This window comes from Bombina bombina, chromosome 7 (genome assembly GCF_027579735.1).
Source record: "Bombina bombina isolate aBomBom1 chromosome 7, aBomBom1.pri, whole genome shotgun sequence".
NCBI lineage: Eukaryota > Metazoa > Chordata > Amphibia > Anura > Bombinatoridae > Bombina > Bombina bombina.
Window position 1 is genome coordinate 558,916,689 of NC_069505.1, and position 15,751 is coordinate 558,932,439.

Here is a 15,751-nt window from a genome sequence, read left to right on the forward strand (position 1 = left end):
GCTCATAACTAATTGTTCTCTATTATGATTCAAAATATATTCGTTATTTGCAATGAGTTTATAATTATACTGCACTGAAACACAGTTTGCCAATATAATATACACAACACACTATAATTTAATTTATATGATATTGAAACATATTCCTGTGTCTTATAAATTACCAATACTGTTTAACAACCCATGACTATCAGTTAGTTCTTCATGACTGAACCAATCAGCAGTTCTCATTGTAGTTGTACAAGATCGTATTCTAGAGGTAAAGTTAGAAACAGGTCATAAAAACAGATTTCTCCATTAAAGGGGTATTAATGTGCATTAAGTGCACATAAATGGTTTACATCTTTCAATAGTAACATATTTACAATATACACTTATTGGCAAAAACGCTTCTAGTAAAATTTATCACTGTTTTAGTGTTAACATGTTTCTCTGCACGTGCATGTGAAGCATAGCTAGGTATTCTCAGTGCACCACCATTTTAAATACTACAGCTGCTCAGAATGCCAGTAGGGCTTATATCATGTCAGTAATTAACAAATTGATTAATTACCAGATGGTACAAGCACCTTAGGCTCTCTGATTAAGTGTTGTGTTTAAAATGCTGGTGCACGGTGCATACTTAAATACACTTTTGAAACAGCTATAGCTTTTACTAGAAAGATTTTTAATAATACATGTATATTACAAAAATGCTTTTATTCAAAACTGAAATACATCCATGTGGATTCCAATATTGGCTGGAATGTCCCTTTAAATTTTATGAAGATTTTCTGTTGCTACAAGGACCTGTTACTCACAGAAGTTGCCAACACTTCACAACAATATAGTAATTAGTTAATAGTTAATAATAAAGAAGAAATGTATAAAAACCCACTTCCTATTTTCATCTGCAAATTGCTAAGTTTACAGTTCACTTTGCTGAGATCAGGTGGGATTTCACTGGGATCTTGCAAGATTTCAGAGTAAACATTCTTAAAGGGACATGAAACCCACATTTTTTTCTTTTATGATTCAGATAATGTATATAATTTTAAACAACTTTCTAATTCACTTTTATTAGTTTTGATTCATTCTCATGGTACTGGGAGCTAGCTGAACACATCGGTAGACCAATGACAACAGACACCAATCAGTAGCTAGCTCTCAGCTCCTGAGCCTAACTTACTGTGCTTTTCAACAAAGGATAAGAAAATAACAAAGTAATTAGATAATATAAGTAAAATAAAAAGTTGTTAAAAATGATATGCTCTATATGAATCACAAAATAATAATTGGGGGGATCATGCCCCTTCAATGCCCCTTCAATAATGCCATATATGATCACTGTCACCTAATGGAATTAGTTTCTTTACTATTTTGAATAAAACTTAGAATCATGTTTTTAAGAATCATTACAGTTAAATTTGATTGATTTCTCTGTAGATATTATTTGTTTATCTTTGAATTACTGCAGTGAATCACTGATTGGTTCTGCAGGCTATGATTGGCTGCCTTAGCCACACCCTCCTATTCTTGGAATTGTAGAAGTTCCAAGATAAGTTGCTTTAATTTATACATTCAGTAAAAAAAGGTTTATGCTATTGTTAATACCCTCTGTCTTGTTAATGTCATATCATGCCATTTATTGTTTACTAACAGTGTATTATATATAATTACCCTCTCTTTCAAGAGAGTATTCAAGGTTTGATATTATCTGAAGTTTCTTGTATTTATCAAAATATATATTATCCCATATGTACTACACTATTTGTCCTAGTTGGTGTATATAGTTCATGATCCATTTAAATATTGTAAAACTGACCCTGTATAATAAAATTGCACACATTTATATAAGCCACTAATATATTACAAATTAACAATTTTGCCTTCCTGCTGGCTAAACTTAATACTCACCAACTTCCAAAACCTAATCCCCTCCCCGTTTTTTTTATTTTTTATTTATTGGTTTCCGGTACGTATATCATGTTAAGAGATTGCGTAAGATTTGCCCACAAGCGATCTTACAGAGGCAACTGAAAAATGGGAACTTTTGTTTTCTGACAAAAAAAGTTCATGAAAAAACAACAACATATCTTTATCTAATGTTACAAATTTATATATATATTTTTTGGGAGGACCAGTAAAATAATACAGATGTGTGCTGCATTGTCAGATCTTATTTCTGAAAGCTTTAGAGTATTATTTTTCTTTTATTCTAAAATTAAATTTAAAAAGAAATAAATGATAACATAGCTGTGATGGAATCCTAAATATTATTTTTAAATTGGACCACAATACCAGAGTCCTCCCTTCCTATCATTCTATCTAAACAGGCTGTACGCTTTACAATGAACATATCAAGTGAGCCATTCAAGCCACAGTATGTGCAAGCTCTGCCCATGACTAAACAAAGCAGTCTCAAACCACCCAAGCCCCACCCCTGCGGAAAATGAAATGTCACTTCCTTAGATAATGGTTATTAAGGTAAGCAGGTAATATTAAACAAATTGAAGCTATAGTAGAAAAGTGTTTGGTGTAGCAAGCATGATTTAACCAACAAAACCTGTAACCACTTCTTTGTGTAAGCCCTGACCCTTTTGAAAGATGGCACTGCCTATTCCCCACCCCTGCTTAAAAATAAGCCACACCCCTTTAAACTGTGGTCTGAAAAATTTGGAAAGACTGGTAATGTTCACTATCATGGTACACATCTGTAAATCTGGTCATCTGAAAAAAATATAGCTCTCTATAGCCCAATATGTATATGTAAATAGTGAGTTTTCACTAAAGCTAAATATTATATATTGTAAATTTCAATAATTAAAATAGAATATTAGAAAGCATCATAAGGAAATACAAGTTTCTCATAATTCATTGCCATCATTTAATTTATTTTCACAACAACCAATCTCTTAATGGCTCATTATAACAACGCTTTCTCCTCTACGCTTATTACCTTCTCCCCCTCCTGCCGCTTATAGTACGCAGAGGAAGATATGGAGTATTACGAATATCCATACTATTATGACAATAAAGAGGAAGGGACGCCTGCGCCACCTACTGTGAGCGCCCCTGAGGGAGGCGTGGCTGAGCAGGTAACCAATGGATGTGTCAGTCTGTCCATCCTGGGTGTCTTGTCTCACTTCCATCTCATTCCATCCGGCACTTGTGATTGTCTACTTGGTGAAGCCCAGCCAGGAAAAAGGGATTGTTGAGACCACAATGATATATGCCTTTTATATTTGGGGTTAAATATCCTAATATTTGAGAAAAAAATCCAATTCAAATTCTATTTTAAATTTTTGTGACCAATTTCTTTTAAGCCTTGGATTTTTGTTATTTCTGATCTATCTTTAGCTTTGTATTTTTGCTTATATATTGTGTTTCCTTATTTAAATTTTTTTTTCTTGCTTATTTTAACTCATGATTTCATTTTCAATACTAAGATAATTTATGAACAGTGTAAGTAAAACAGAACACATTATATTTACAAAAAAAGTTGTATTTTCTTCTCTATAGTTGATATTTTCTTTATATTTTTCACTGAGGTTTTAGTAGCATTGACAAATGATTTCTATATCCACAGTGATAACATAGAGACTTTAATTACATACAAACTATATACATTAATTTGAGAATTTTCTAATAGGACTATATTTTCTTTGTAAAGCGTAGTTATTGCAATGATTATAGGCAAGAAATCCCGTTTTCACCACTAGGGGGACAAGTTAGCCTATCTCACAATCATCCTACAATTGTGGGAGCTTAATTTCCTCTAGGACACTGCAACCAAGCACCATAATGACGGAATCATGTCCATATAGTTAAAAGCACAGCTCTAGACTATCCCCGACTCCACCCCTCAGACTGCAACACTCCACTGCTAGACTATCCAAGACTCCACCCCTCAGATTGCAACACTCCACTGCTAGACTATCCAAGACTCCACCCCTCAGACTGCAACACTCCACTGCTAGACTATCCCAGACTCCACCCCTCAGATTGCAACACTCCACTGCTAGGCTATCCCAGAAAACAACCCTCAGACTGTAACACTCCACTGCTAGACTATCCCAGACTCCACCCCTCAGATTGCAACACTCCACTGCTAGACTATCCCAGACTCCACCCCTCAGATTGCAACACTCCACTGCTAGACTATCCCAGACTCCACCCCTCAGATTGCAGCACTCAACTGCTAGACTATCCCAGACCCAGTCTTCACCCCTCAGATTGCAACACTCCACTGCTAGACTATCCCAGACTCCACCCCTCAGACTGCAACACTACACTGCTAGACTATCCCAGACTCCACCCCTCAGACTGCAACACTCCACTGCTAGATTATCCCAGACTTCACCCCTCAGACTGCAAAACTCCATTGCTAGACTATCCCAGACTCCACCCCTCAGATTGCAACACTCCACTGCTAGACTATCCCAGACTCAACCCGTCAGACTGCAACACTCCACTGCTAGACTATTCCCGACTCCACCCCTCAGACTGCAACACTCCACTGCTAGACTATCCCTGACTCCACCCCTCAGACTGCAACACTCCACTGCTAGACTATCACAGACTCCACCCCTCAGACTGCAACACTCCACCTCTAGACTATCCCAGACTACAACACTCCACCTCTAGACTATCACAGACTCCACCCCTCAGATTGCAAAACTCCTCCTCTGGACTATCCCAGACCCCACCCACAGACTTACAACACACCACCTCTGGAGTATTCCAGAGTTTACCCCTCAGACTGCGACACTCCACCTCTGGACTATCTCAGACTTCCCCCTCAGTCTGCAGCACCCCACCTCTGTACTATCACAGACTTCGCCCAGAGACTACAACACTCCACCTCTGGACTATCCCAGACTCCACCCCTCAGAATGCAACGCTCCACCTTTAGACAATCCCAGACTCAGCCCACAGACTACAACACTCCACCTCTGGACTATTCTAGACTCCACCCCTCAGGCGGCAACACTCCACCTCTAGACTATCCCAGACTTCACCCACAGACGACAACACTCCACCTCTGGACTATCTCAGACCCCCCTCTCAGATTGCAAGACTCCACCTCTAGACTATCCCAGATCCCCCAGACTACAACACTCCACTCCTTGACTACCAAGTTTTCACCTCTAGACTGGAAGATTCCAACCCATGACTGCAAGGCTCCACCCCTGGACCTCCCAGACCCTACACACAGAGTGTTCAGACTCCTCCCCCTGGACTGTCCAGGCCACACCCCTTTACACCCAGTCTCAGGTTTCATTTTAAAAAATTTGGCGGTATGAATAAGTGAGACTGCACCCATGGGAGAAGTTATGGGACCAGGCATAGAACACTGAACTAGGCAAGAAATATTAACATGAATAATATGAAATGCAACTTTATTATAACTCAAAAGCATTTTCAATTTATATACCGTATATACAGAGTATGATTAATCCCATACAATATTGTTTTAATAAATCTTTTTTTTCTTTCACCTATTATTTATTTGTATTCCCATATTGTTTTTGCTTGTTTTTTGCATGCGCATAACTCTTTTTCCTCCTTTTTTGTTTTACTATCTCTCTTCTGTTTTAATTTTTTTTTTGTTTCAATATTTTGATCAGAATATTTTCATCAGAATAATCACAGTCAACAACCACTTATAGGAAGTGCAGTTATAACGCAGATGGTCCTTGAAAATGCAAGAAGAAAAAAACGGATTGTTTAATAATATTAAGCTTATGTTTTTTAAATGTTAAGTTGAGTGGGCAAATTGTGTCTCTGTCTCTTTTCCTTGTTGGGCATTACCTTGTTCTTGCATCCGGTGAAAGTTGCTTGTTCATCACATGTTTTATTCATATTTGTTTCTCTCTCTCTTTTTTTCGCCTCCATTTTTGTCTGTGTGATGTCTCCTACATGTACATCAATATCCATGCCCGCCCTGCTTCCTTTATATGCCCCTCTTCCTACCAAAATTCTCTGGCCGCCGGCAGAAATCCAAGGCTAAAAGCCCCAAGCAGGCGGCCAAGCCGAAGCCTAAGGTGCCTCCTCCCGCCAAGAGTAACAGCAAGGCGAAAAACGGTGCAGCGGCCAAGGCCCCTGCCAAACGCAACACCCCAGTGAAAAATTCAGTGGGCAAAACCAAACCCAAGAAAAACGTCGCTGCCACCAAGAGGAGGAATGGTTATCAGCAGGTAGAGCAAAAAAGTATGCAGATCCAAGGAAAGAGATCTGACATACCATATATCCCATCCCCAAATCCCATGTTTGAGGAGAGACTGGCAACTAACGGGAGCCAGTTGTCTGTCTTGTTTTGTGTTTGTTTGTCAGTTCATTCCATAATATCCTCCAGTTTCTCATGCTTTGTGCTTGTGGTTCATTCATCATTGTCCCTCAAAACAAGTGAGTGTTAATCAGAAACAGAACTACTTGTGGTTAATTCCCAAAATTCTCATATTCAATTACAGATCCATATAGTCCAATGAGTAAATAATTTGTATATTAAAAACTAATAGTAGTTCCAAGTTTTCTTAGCTCATTTTGGTCATTTCTCTACCACCTTTAAAGTTCTGTTTCTTCATAAACATCCTTGTTTTGCTGTCTGTGTAACAGTGCCTATTACAGTAAATGAATGAACGTTTGTCCTATGCTGTCTCCAACCATGGATGGTTTGCAGAAGTCATCACATGGGACAATTCAACCAGAATTCATTATCTGCTCCTCCCATTCTACGTCCAATTTAACTGGAGCAATAATGAGTATTCTGTGTGAATCTGTGATGCTATAAAAACATATTTCTTCCTCTAGCACGAGGACAGAAGTAAAAGAATAACTTACTAATGCTTGGAATGTTTTTTTTTTCTCCGTCTCTTCTTCTCTCTACTTTTCTGTCCTGGTTCAATTCTTTCTCCGTTTATTTTATTTCTCATTTCATCTCTATTTTCCTCCCCTTTCCTTCATATCCATAATTCCAATACCATCTCTTTCTGCTTGGCCTACATTTCCTACAACCTTTGTTCTCCTTCGTTCTGTCCACCAAGGACCCTGCTCTTACTTCTGATCCCATCATGACCCCTGAGCCTCCCCTGTCAGAGCAGAACCAAGATTATACCACAACCCCCCTAGAAGAGGAGGAGGCTTATGGGGTCTGGGAGGAAGAGGTCGCTCAAGAAATTGTACCCACCCCTCAGGTAAAGACCATCCTTTAAACCATGCTGGTTTTAAGGAGATATTTCTATGATACTTTTTTTTTGGCCCTAAAAATATCTAATTGAAATAATATCCATGGGTATAGGTTAGCCATACTATTTTTGAAGAACCCAAACTACTATTTTTCATTAAGTCACTCTTAAATTATCATACATTTAAAAGAGCATGGTTTTTACATGAAATCAAGCTACTCATGAAAAAAAGGAAACAAAAAATAAAAGGTTTCTTTTGAAAGTCCTATAAGAAGGATTCAGGAATGTATGACAAGTTGAGTCAATCCCTACGGTTTGTATGTTGACTCAGTAGGAATATATCTAGAATATAGCTGGACCAAACACTGATTTAAATATTTCTGAGATGTCTAAAGGTCAGAACTATGGTCTTCAAAAGTTGTATTTGCTCTGGAATCAATGGATTTATCCCACACATTGATTTAAACAAATATTTTCTTTAAGTTTTGGTAACATGATTCCCTTTATAGTTTTAGTGACTTTCTCAATAATAAAAGGTCCCATTTATGTAAAATGGCTTGTATTCAGGTTCAATTTGTTTGATTCTTTCCCACCTATACTTTCTACATTCATTTATTTTTCCCTCATCTCCTCCCCTTATGGAAGGAAAAAGAGCCCAGTCCTTCACCAGTTGCCAAGGGCAGTGAATCTTTCACAGAGGAATATGTGACTGGGGAGGAGGACAATCCAACACCTGGAATGGACTATGAATATGTATACAAGGATTACCATGAGGGCTCGGAGAGCCCATACCTGGGCCCTGTTCTGTCAGCTGAGACACCTGAGAGTGGAGGTGTAAGTCTCAAAAGAAAGGCTACCCTAAAACCCTATCCCACCAAAACAAAACATCAAGTTCCATTTATTTTTCTAAAACAATATAATGGTTATTCAAGCCTCCATCTTTCCACCTTTGTGTTCCTGTCTGATGTCACTTCCTCTGTGATGAATGATGTCACTTCCTGTGTCTCATCTGCCGTCTTATCGTTGTTTGTTCATTAAGTCTGCTATCCAGTGTCTTTTGTCTACATGTGACATTTTTCTTCCTTCTTAATGTGCCTGTTTTTTTACTTTTTATCTACATTTACCCCTGCGTCTTCGTTGGCCCCTACATTTGTGATGTCGTCTATTTCTATGTCATTTTCTCCTGGAAGAATGTGGTATCGTCCTTCAACCTTGTGTATTCTTCTTTTCTCTTTTATATGTTTTAGTTCCTTTATTTCAGTTGCTCTCCCCATTCTCTTTACAATTAAACTCATACGCAAGCTGTGATATCACTATGACATCATGAACCACTGCATGATGTCAGAAGTAGAGTAATCCAAAATAAGTCTTCAATAACCAAAAATACCCTCCAGCTAAGGTCACCTTGGTTATTCTGACTCATTAAGGATTTATTTCTACTTCCATCTGTAGGTTCATAGAATTCCCTGACCCAGCTGGTATTTTATGATTCACCTACAAAACATATTTGCTTCTTATCACACATTGAGATTTAATGTCCTGCTCATGCAACTGTACTTTCTTGAGTTATGTGTAACAATAAAATTCCTCATAATTGCGTAAAATAATAAGAAGGTACTAAAATTATGAAATCATGTTGTGAGTATATATTAAATATATTTATACATGTATACACACACATACATGCATACCAAATATGTATATTTTGTTAAAATATATAAAAATATACAAAAAAAAAGTATTTTAGTTTACAGGATAGATAGACAGACAGACATATAGTACTTCATATTTTGCCAGTGCCATGCACACAATTTGAAGACTTGTCTTTCCAGGTCTGAGCGATACTAAAAACAGCATCTTTGTGGTTATATGTGTGTTACCCTCAGGCTATCAGCGGACCCCGGGGACTGAAAGGCGATAAAGGCGAATCAGCTGCCATGGAGTCGGTAAGTTGTACCTCAATTAATTTGTCAATCTCAGCTGTGAAAACATTAATACCCATGTTATTATAATGCTAAAATATTCCTACAATTTTGTAGCCAAAAAGGGACATATATCTCAAGAATTATTTTTTTTAAAATGTCTTGCGAAATGTTTGTGTTGTTTTATTAACACAGTTAATTCCAAAATAGAAAAACAAAATATGCCAGCTATTAAATGGGTTTTATGTACTGATTTTATTATATGATATAAGGTCTGCTCCTCCCTCACTAACATTAAAGGGACAGACTAGACTAGGGTGACCATACTGCCGCTTTACAAAGGGACACATATGAAAAATACATATGTCAGGGTTTTTATACAGAACATTTCTTTAAACAGCCCTGAAAAAACCCTGACATATGTATTTTTCATATGTGTCCCTTTTTAAAGCAGCAATATGGTCACCCTAGTCTAGACCTAATACTTATTCTTTATTACTTATTGATACATACCAGACAAGTATCTTGCAATGGGTTCCACATCTATAAGCTTATAAAAAGTACATGAAACTATTAAATAATCATTGTTGTGAGTAGCTGAAAATGGCCGCCAAGCTCCGCCCACGGCTTCCTTCTTGTCCAGTTAGCTGTTTTCGTGTATAACAGTTTAGCAGTGCACGTTTAATATTTTTCAGTTAAGCTTTTTCAAATTGCGCATGCACAAATCAGAGTGTGCAAGTAGGAAACCGTAATCGTTGATCATGATTAGAAAAAATTCACATACCAAAATATACACGCAATAGGTGGGCGGAGCTTGGCAGCCATTTTCAGCTCCTAACAAACAATGAATATTGAAATGTTTCATGTACTTCTTACAAGCTTATAAATGTGGGACCAGTTGCAGGATGCTTCTCTGGTATGTAACAATAAGTAATCAAAATTATGTATTGGATCTAGGCTGTCCATTTAAGTATCCCCTCTTCCCAGAATTCACTGCTGTCCCCTAGCCCCTCGCACTCACTAGCCTTTTTTTCTATCTCCCCTACCCCCTGTGTGACATCACAGCTGGGCCCGTGTCATGGGTTTATCAGTATATGTGGAACTACAAGTTGGGTGCCCGGTTCCCGGAGGAGACTTATCAGTGTAACACTGTAGCGTAAAGGAAGCTAATAACGTTACACACACACAGCTGATACAGATACCTGCAGTTAGCGAAGCAAGAATTAGCAGTTACATAAATAATGTTACTGAAGCTGACCTAAGTCTGTGTGTCCTGTATATGTGATGTAACTATACTGTAACATGTCAGTAGCTGAGCTCTGTGATAAAGCAAAGTGATATAATCACACCAGGACATACTTGTCAACTGTCCCAGGTTTTCTGGGATAGCCACATTTTTTTGGACTACTGTCCCATGATATAATTGTCCTGTGAATCTGTCTCACAATGTAAATATCTCTCATGAGGTGTGGACTCACTATGGGACATTACATTTTGTTGGTATTATATATATATTTGTTTGCACTTAAAGGGACACGAAACCCAAAAAGGCGAAGACACATTTTGTCACCCCTCCAGAAAAATGATATACCATATCACCATAGCTGCTTCTAAAAAAAATTCTAATTGTGTGTTAAGCAGCTAGAGACAGCTATTTATCACATCACATCAAATTCTTGACTGTTAATCTGATTTATTATAACTATAATCGCTATAATGGTTCATTTCTGCATGAAATAATGTACCAACTTTGTGACTCTGCACAACATAGCAAATCAGTGGTGGCTCTGCACAACATAGCAAATCAGTGGTGGCTCTGCATATTGAATCAAACAGTCGTGATAATATAAAAACACACAAACCTAGAGGCAGGGTGACCTATTTTCATTTTTACAATTATACCTAGACTGATACTAGCATGTCTAATAGGACATTTTTCAAGCTGCAGAGAACCTATTCATCTACAATTGCTACTTGGTAAAATGTAAGACTGCAGAAGAGCAGTCTTACATTTTTTGGGCAACCAATTGCATGAGAGCAGAGGCTGTCAATCACCCCAAACAAGCCAGTTTGTGGTGATTTATTTCTGTCATCAAGGATAATATGCAGATACTGCTTCTTAATTTTGTGGTTGCACATTCATTTTTTCAAATTCAGCTTCACGTTCTGAGGAGCTGCGAATGTCACTTGATACATTTTCCATAAGTAAAGATTTTTTATAGATCACATTAACTTGCAATGGATTACTGGCAAATGCTGGTCAGGGGACTGGTACTATTCACACTTATTTTGGACAAGTGTCACTATATGGTGATGATAATGACATTTATACACTAATAAACACAACACTCTGCACTAATGATAATGCAAGACATCTATACGCTAATGGACATGCTTCACTGTATAATTAATGAAGATGGGTTCCTATACATCTTGCAGGATATGAAAAGTTGTAGGATTGTCAGTGCTCCGACAAGAGCCTATCAGCCCCAGTAATACCCATTAAACTGTGGGTGGAATTGGGTCCCACTGCAGAGAGCGCAGGGGCTTTATAGTGAGACATTTCAGCCAGGTGCTTCCAGCTGTCATAGCTGACCTGTACTCTCTGCCTCCCTATGTTTTGGAGGAGTCACCTTCCATTCCAGCCATTATGCCACCACATATGTCCCCCTACTAGGAAGCACAAGTTAGGCAGCAAAAAAAATAAATATACACATTATTTTTTTTTATGTCAGGCACCTACAGGGGCGCCCTCTTAGGCTGTTGCCTAGTCTGCTCCGTTACCATATGAAGGCAAATTGCCAGATTGTTATAGACAGTCACAGCAGCAGAGGTGGGAGGGAGGGGCGGGACACTATGTTCTTGATATAAGAGAGGGTATGGGTTCTAAATAACGAGGGGGAGGTTAGGGTTGACACCTTTTCTAGAAAAAAATACCGGCCAAGATCATTAGCATACATTTGCATATATATATATATACAGCATAAATCAGGAACAAAAACTGCTAGGACTGATTTTAAATGATCATTTAGTTGTAATTAGATTTCAACACACTTAGCAGTTTCACCCTGATAGCATCTTAATTTCTATATTTAATATTTATTTTAAACTTTGATCTGAACCTTAAAAATGCTGGCCATGTTAGTAAAATAAAGTTGAGTGGCAAACCTAGAGGAGGTGGGGGGACCCTTACACCACAGAAAATAATATTAATACATTAATAAAATAAAGATATAAATAAAATCTGGGTACTGGCAGACAGCAGCAGCCAGTACCTTAGATGGCAGAGACCATTGGAAGAGGGAAGGGTAGAGAACTGTTAGGGAGGGATCAGGAAGGTGGGAGGGTAAGGGGGGATCCTACACTGCATAAAAATAAAATAAAAAAATAATTAAATTAAAGCACTAAAACTGCATACTGTCTGCTGGTACCTTAGATGGTGGTCAGGAGTGTGGGTGGGGGTGGGGGGGGGGGGTGTAGAGAGATGTTGGGGAGGGATGAGGGAGGTGGGAGGGTAATGCCTACATTACAATACTATTACCCTTACCAGCTAACTAATTTACCCCTTCACTGCTGGGAATTTCAGAAGTGTAGTGCGCAGCTGCAATTAGCTACCTTCTAATTACCAGAAAGCAATGGCAAAGCGATGCATGTCAAGCTTTTACAAACATTTGATTTATGACTGCACAAGCAGTATGTAAATAATTTCAGTGAGAGACCCAAAGTTTGTGAAAAAGTTAACAATTTTTTTGTTATATGATCACATTTGGGGGTTAAATGGGGTCATAAAATATACCAAAAGCAGCCTAGATCAACACCCTACTACTCTACTTACAAAATATATATAGTTTTGATAGGTAAATAAACAAAACAAGGCTCTATTTCTGTTTAAATGTAGTGATAGAAAAAATTCTAAAAATCCTCCGATATTTTGGGCAAGTTTTTCTCTGAAATTCCTGGTACTGCAGAAGTTAAAGGGACAGGAAACCCATTCATTCTCTTGGTATCTTTTGTTGAAGAGCTCAAGAGTGTGCACGTGTCTGGAGCACTATATGACAAACGTTTTGCAAGAATATTAACCATTTGCAAGAGCACTAGATAGCAGCACTATTTCCTTCCATGCAGTGCTTCAGACACCTATCTAGGTATCTCTTCAGCAAAGAAGTGCTTTGTTGAAAAGCAGGAAGGTAAGTTCAGGAGCGTGCACGTGTCTGCAGCACTATATAGCAGCAGTTTTGCAACAATGTTATACATTAGCAAGAGCACTATATGGCAGCACTATTTCCTGTCATGCAGTACTAATGTTATACATTAGCAAGAGCACTAGATGGCAGGACTATTTACTGTCATGTAGAACTAATGTTATACATTAGCAAGAGCACTAGAGGGCAGCACTATTTCCTGTCATGTAGAACTAATGTTATACATTAACAAGAGCACTAGATGGCAGCACTATTTCCTGTCATGTAGTACTAATGTTATACATTAGCAAGAGCACTAGATGGCAGCACTATTTCCTGTTATGTAGTACTAATGTTATATATTAGCAAGAGCACTAGATGGCAGCACTATTTCCTGTCATGTAGTACTAATGTTATACATTAGCAAGAGCACTAGATAACAGCACTATTTCCTGCCATGTAGTACTAATGTTATACATTAGCAAGAGCACTAGAGGGCAGCACTATTTCCTGTCATGTAGTACTAATGTTATACATTATCAAGATCACTAGATAACAGCACTATTTCCTGCCATGTAGTACTAATGTTATACATTAGCAAGAGCACTAGAGGGCAGCACTATTTCCTGTCATGTAGTACTAATGTTATACATTTGCAAGAGCACTAGAGGGCAGCACTATTTCCTGTCATGTAGTACTAATGTTATACATTAGCAAGAGTACTAGAGGGCAGCACTATTTCCTGTCATGTAGTACTAATGTTATACATTAGCAAGAGCACTAGATGGCAGCACTATTTACTGTCATGTAGAACTAATGTTATACATTAGCAAGAGCACTAGAGGGCAGCACTATTTCCTGTCATGTAGAACTAATGTTATACATTAACAAGAGCACTAGATGGCAGCACTATTTCCTGTCATGTAGTGCTTCAGGCATGTGCACGCTACCAACCTAGGTTTCTATTCAACAAAGAATAACATGAGAACCAAGCAAATTTGATAATAGATGTAAATTGGAAACTTTTTTTTAAATTGTATTCTCTATCTGAATAATGAAAAAATATTGGGTTTCACGTCCCTTTAAATATGCTATTTTTTGAAAGAGCCAAAATGTTGTACTGATGACAGTGCACCTTTAACTTTCAATATAAAATAGTATAACTTTATTGTTCAAACAGGGAATTGGTATTTACATTCCATTTTGTTCCAGCAAATCAAGTGCTATTCCTCATTCTGCATAACATAACATGATACACATGGTTTTCTACCACTGTGAACATTTGGTGCACTAGAGGGCAGCACTATTTCCTGTCATGTAGAACTAATGTTATACATTAACAAGAGCACTAGATGGCAGCACTATTTCCTGTCATGTAGTGCTTCAGGCATGTGCACGCTACCAACCTAGGTTTCTATTCAACAAAGAATAACATGAGAACCAAGCAAATTTGATAATAGATGTAAATTGGAAACTTTTTTTTAAATTGTATTCTCTATCTGAATAATGAAAAAATATTGGGTTTCACGTCCCTTTAAATATGCTATTTTTTGAAAGAGCCAAAATGTTGTACTGATGACAGTGCACCTTTAACTTTCAATATAAAATAGTATAACTTTATTGTTCAAACAGGGAATTGGTATTTACATTCCATTTTGTTCCAGCAAATCAAGTGCTATTCCTCATTCTACATAACATAACATGATACACATGGTTTTCTACCACTGTGAACATTTGGTGACAGCATCAATTTTACCTCTTTCAGGGTATGTTAGTTGAAGGACCACCTGGACCAGAAGGACCTGCGGTACGTAATCATTCCCTGGTTGCTCTCACTTTAAATTGTGTACAATCATTTATTTTCATGACTTTTTTCTGCTTAAGAACACAAAAATATATATTTCTTTCATGTAATTAACAAGAGTCCATGAGCTAGTGACGTATGGGATATACATTCCTACCAGGAGGGGCAAAGTTTCCCAAACCTTAAAATGCCTATAAATACACCCCTCACCACACCCACAAATCAGTTTTACAAACTTTGCCTCCAAGGGAGGTGGTGAAGTAAGTTTGTGCTAGATTCTACGTTGATATGCGCTCCGCAGCAAGTTGGAGCCCGGTTTTCCTCTCAGCGTGCAGTGAATGTCAGAGGGATGTGAAGAGAGTATTGCCTATTGAATGCAGTGATCTCCTTCTACGGGGTCTATTTCATAAGGTTCTCTGTTATCGGTCGTAGAGATTCATCTCTTACCTCCCTTTTCAGATCGACGATATACTCTTATATTTACCATTTCCTCTACTGATTCTCGTTTCAGTACTGGTTTGGCTTTCTACAAACATGTAGATGAGTGTCCTGGGGTAAGTAAGTCTTATTTTCTGTGACACTCTAAGCTATGGTTGGGCACTTTATTTATAAAGTTCTAAATATATGTATTCAAACATTTATTTGCCTTGACTCAGAATGTTCAACTTTCCTTATTTC

At 37.8% G+C, this 15,751-nt stretch overlaps 1 protein-coding gene across 7 annotated transcripts in view; it reads left to right on the forward strand.

The window, feature by feature from the left end:
- COL11A2 (collagen type XI alpha 2 chain) overlaps nucleotides 1-15,751 on the forward strand; it is a 156,800-nt gene that overhangs the window by 59,018 nt on the left and 82,031 nt on the right. The window contains exons 6-11 of one of the 7 annotated variants that reach the window (XM_053721915.1): nucleotides 2,964-3,077; nucleotides 5,979-6,179; nucleotides 7,026-7,175; nucleotides 7,812-8,000; nucleotides 9,053-9,112; nucleotides 15,035-15,076. In XM_053721915.1, coding sequence (XP_053577890.1) covers nucleotides 2,964-3,077; nucleotides 5,979-6,179; nucleotides 7,026-7,175; nucleotides 7,812-8,000; nucleotides 9,053-9,112; nucleotides 15,035-15,076 — 756 coding nt within the window. The remainder of the gene's footprint in view (nucleotides 1-2,963; nucleotides 3,078-5,978; nucleotides 6,180-7,025; nucleotides 7,176-7,811; nucleotides 8,001-9,052; nucleotides 9,113-15,034; nucleotides 15,077-15,751) is intronic. The other 6 variants (XM_053721909.1, XM_053721910.1, XM_053721911.1 and 3 more) reach the window with 6 other exon arrangements.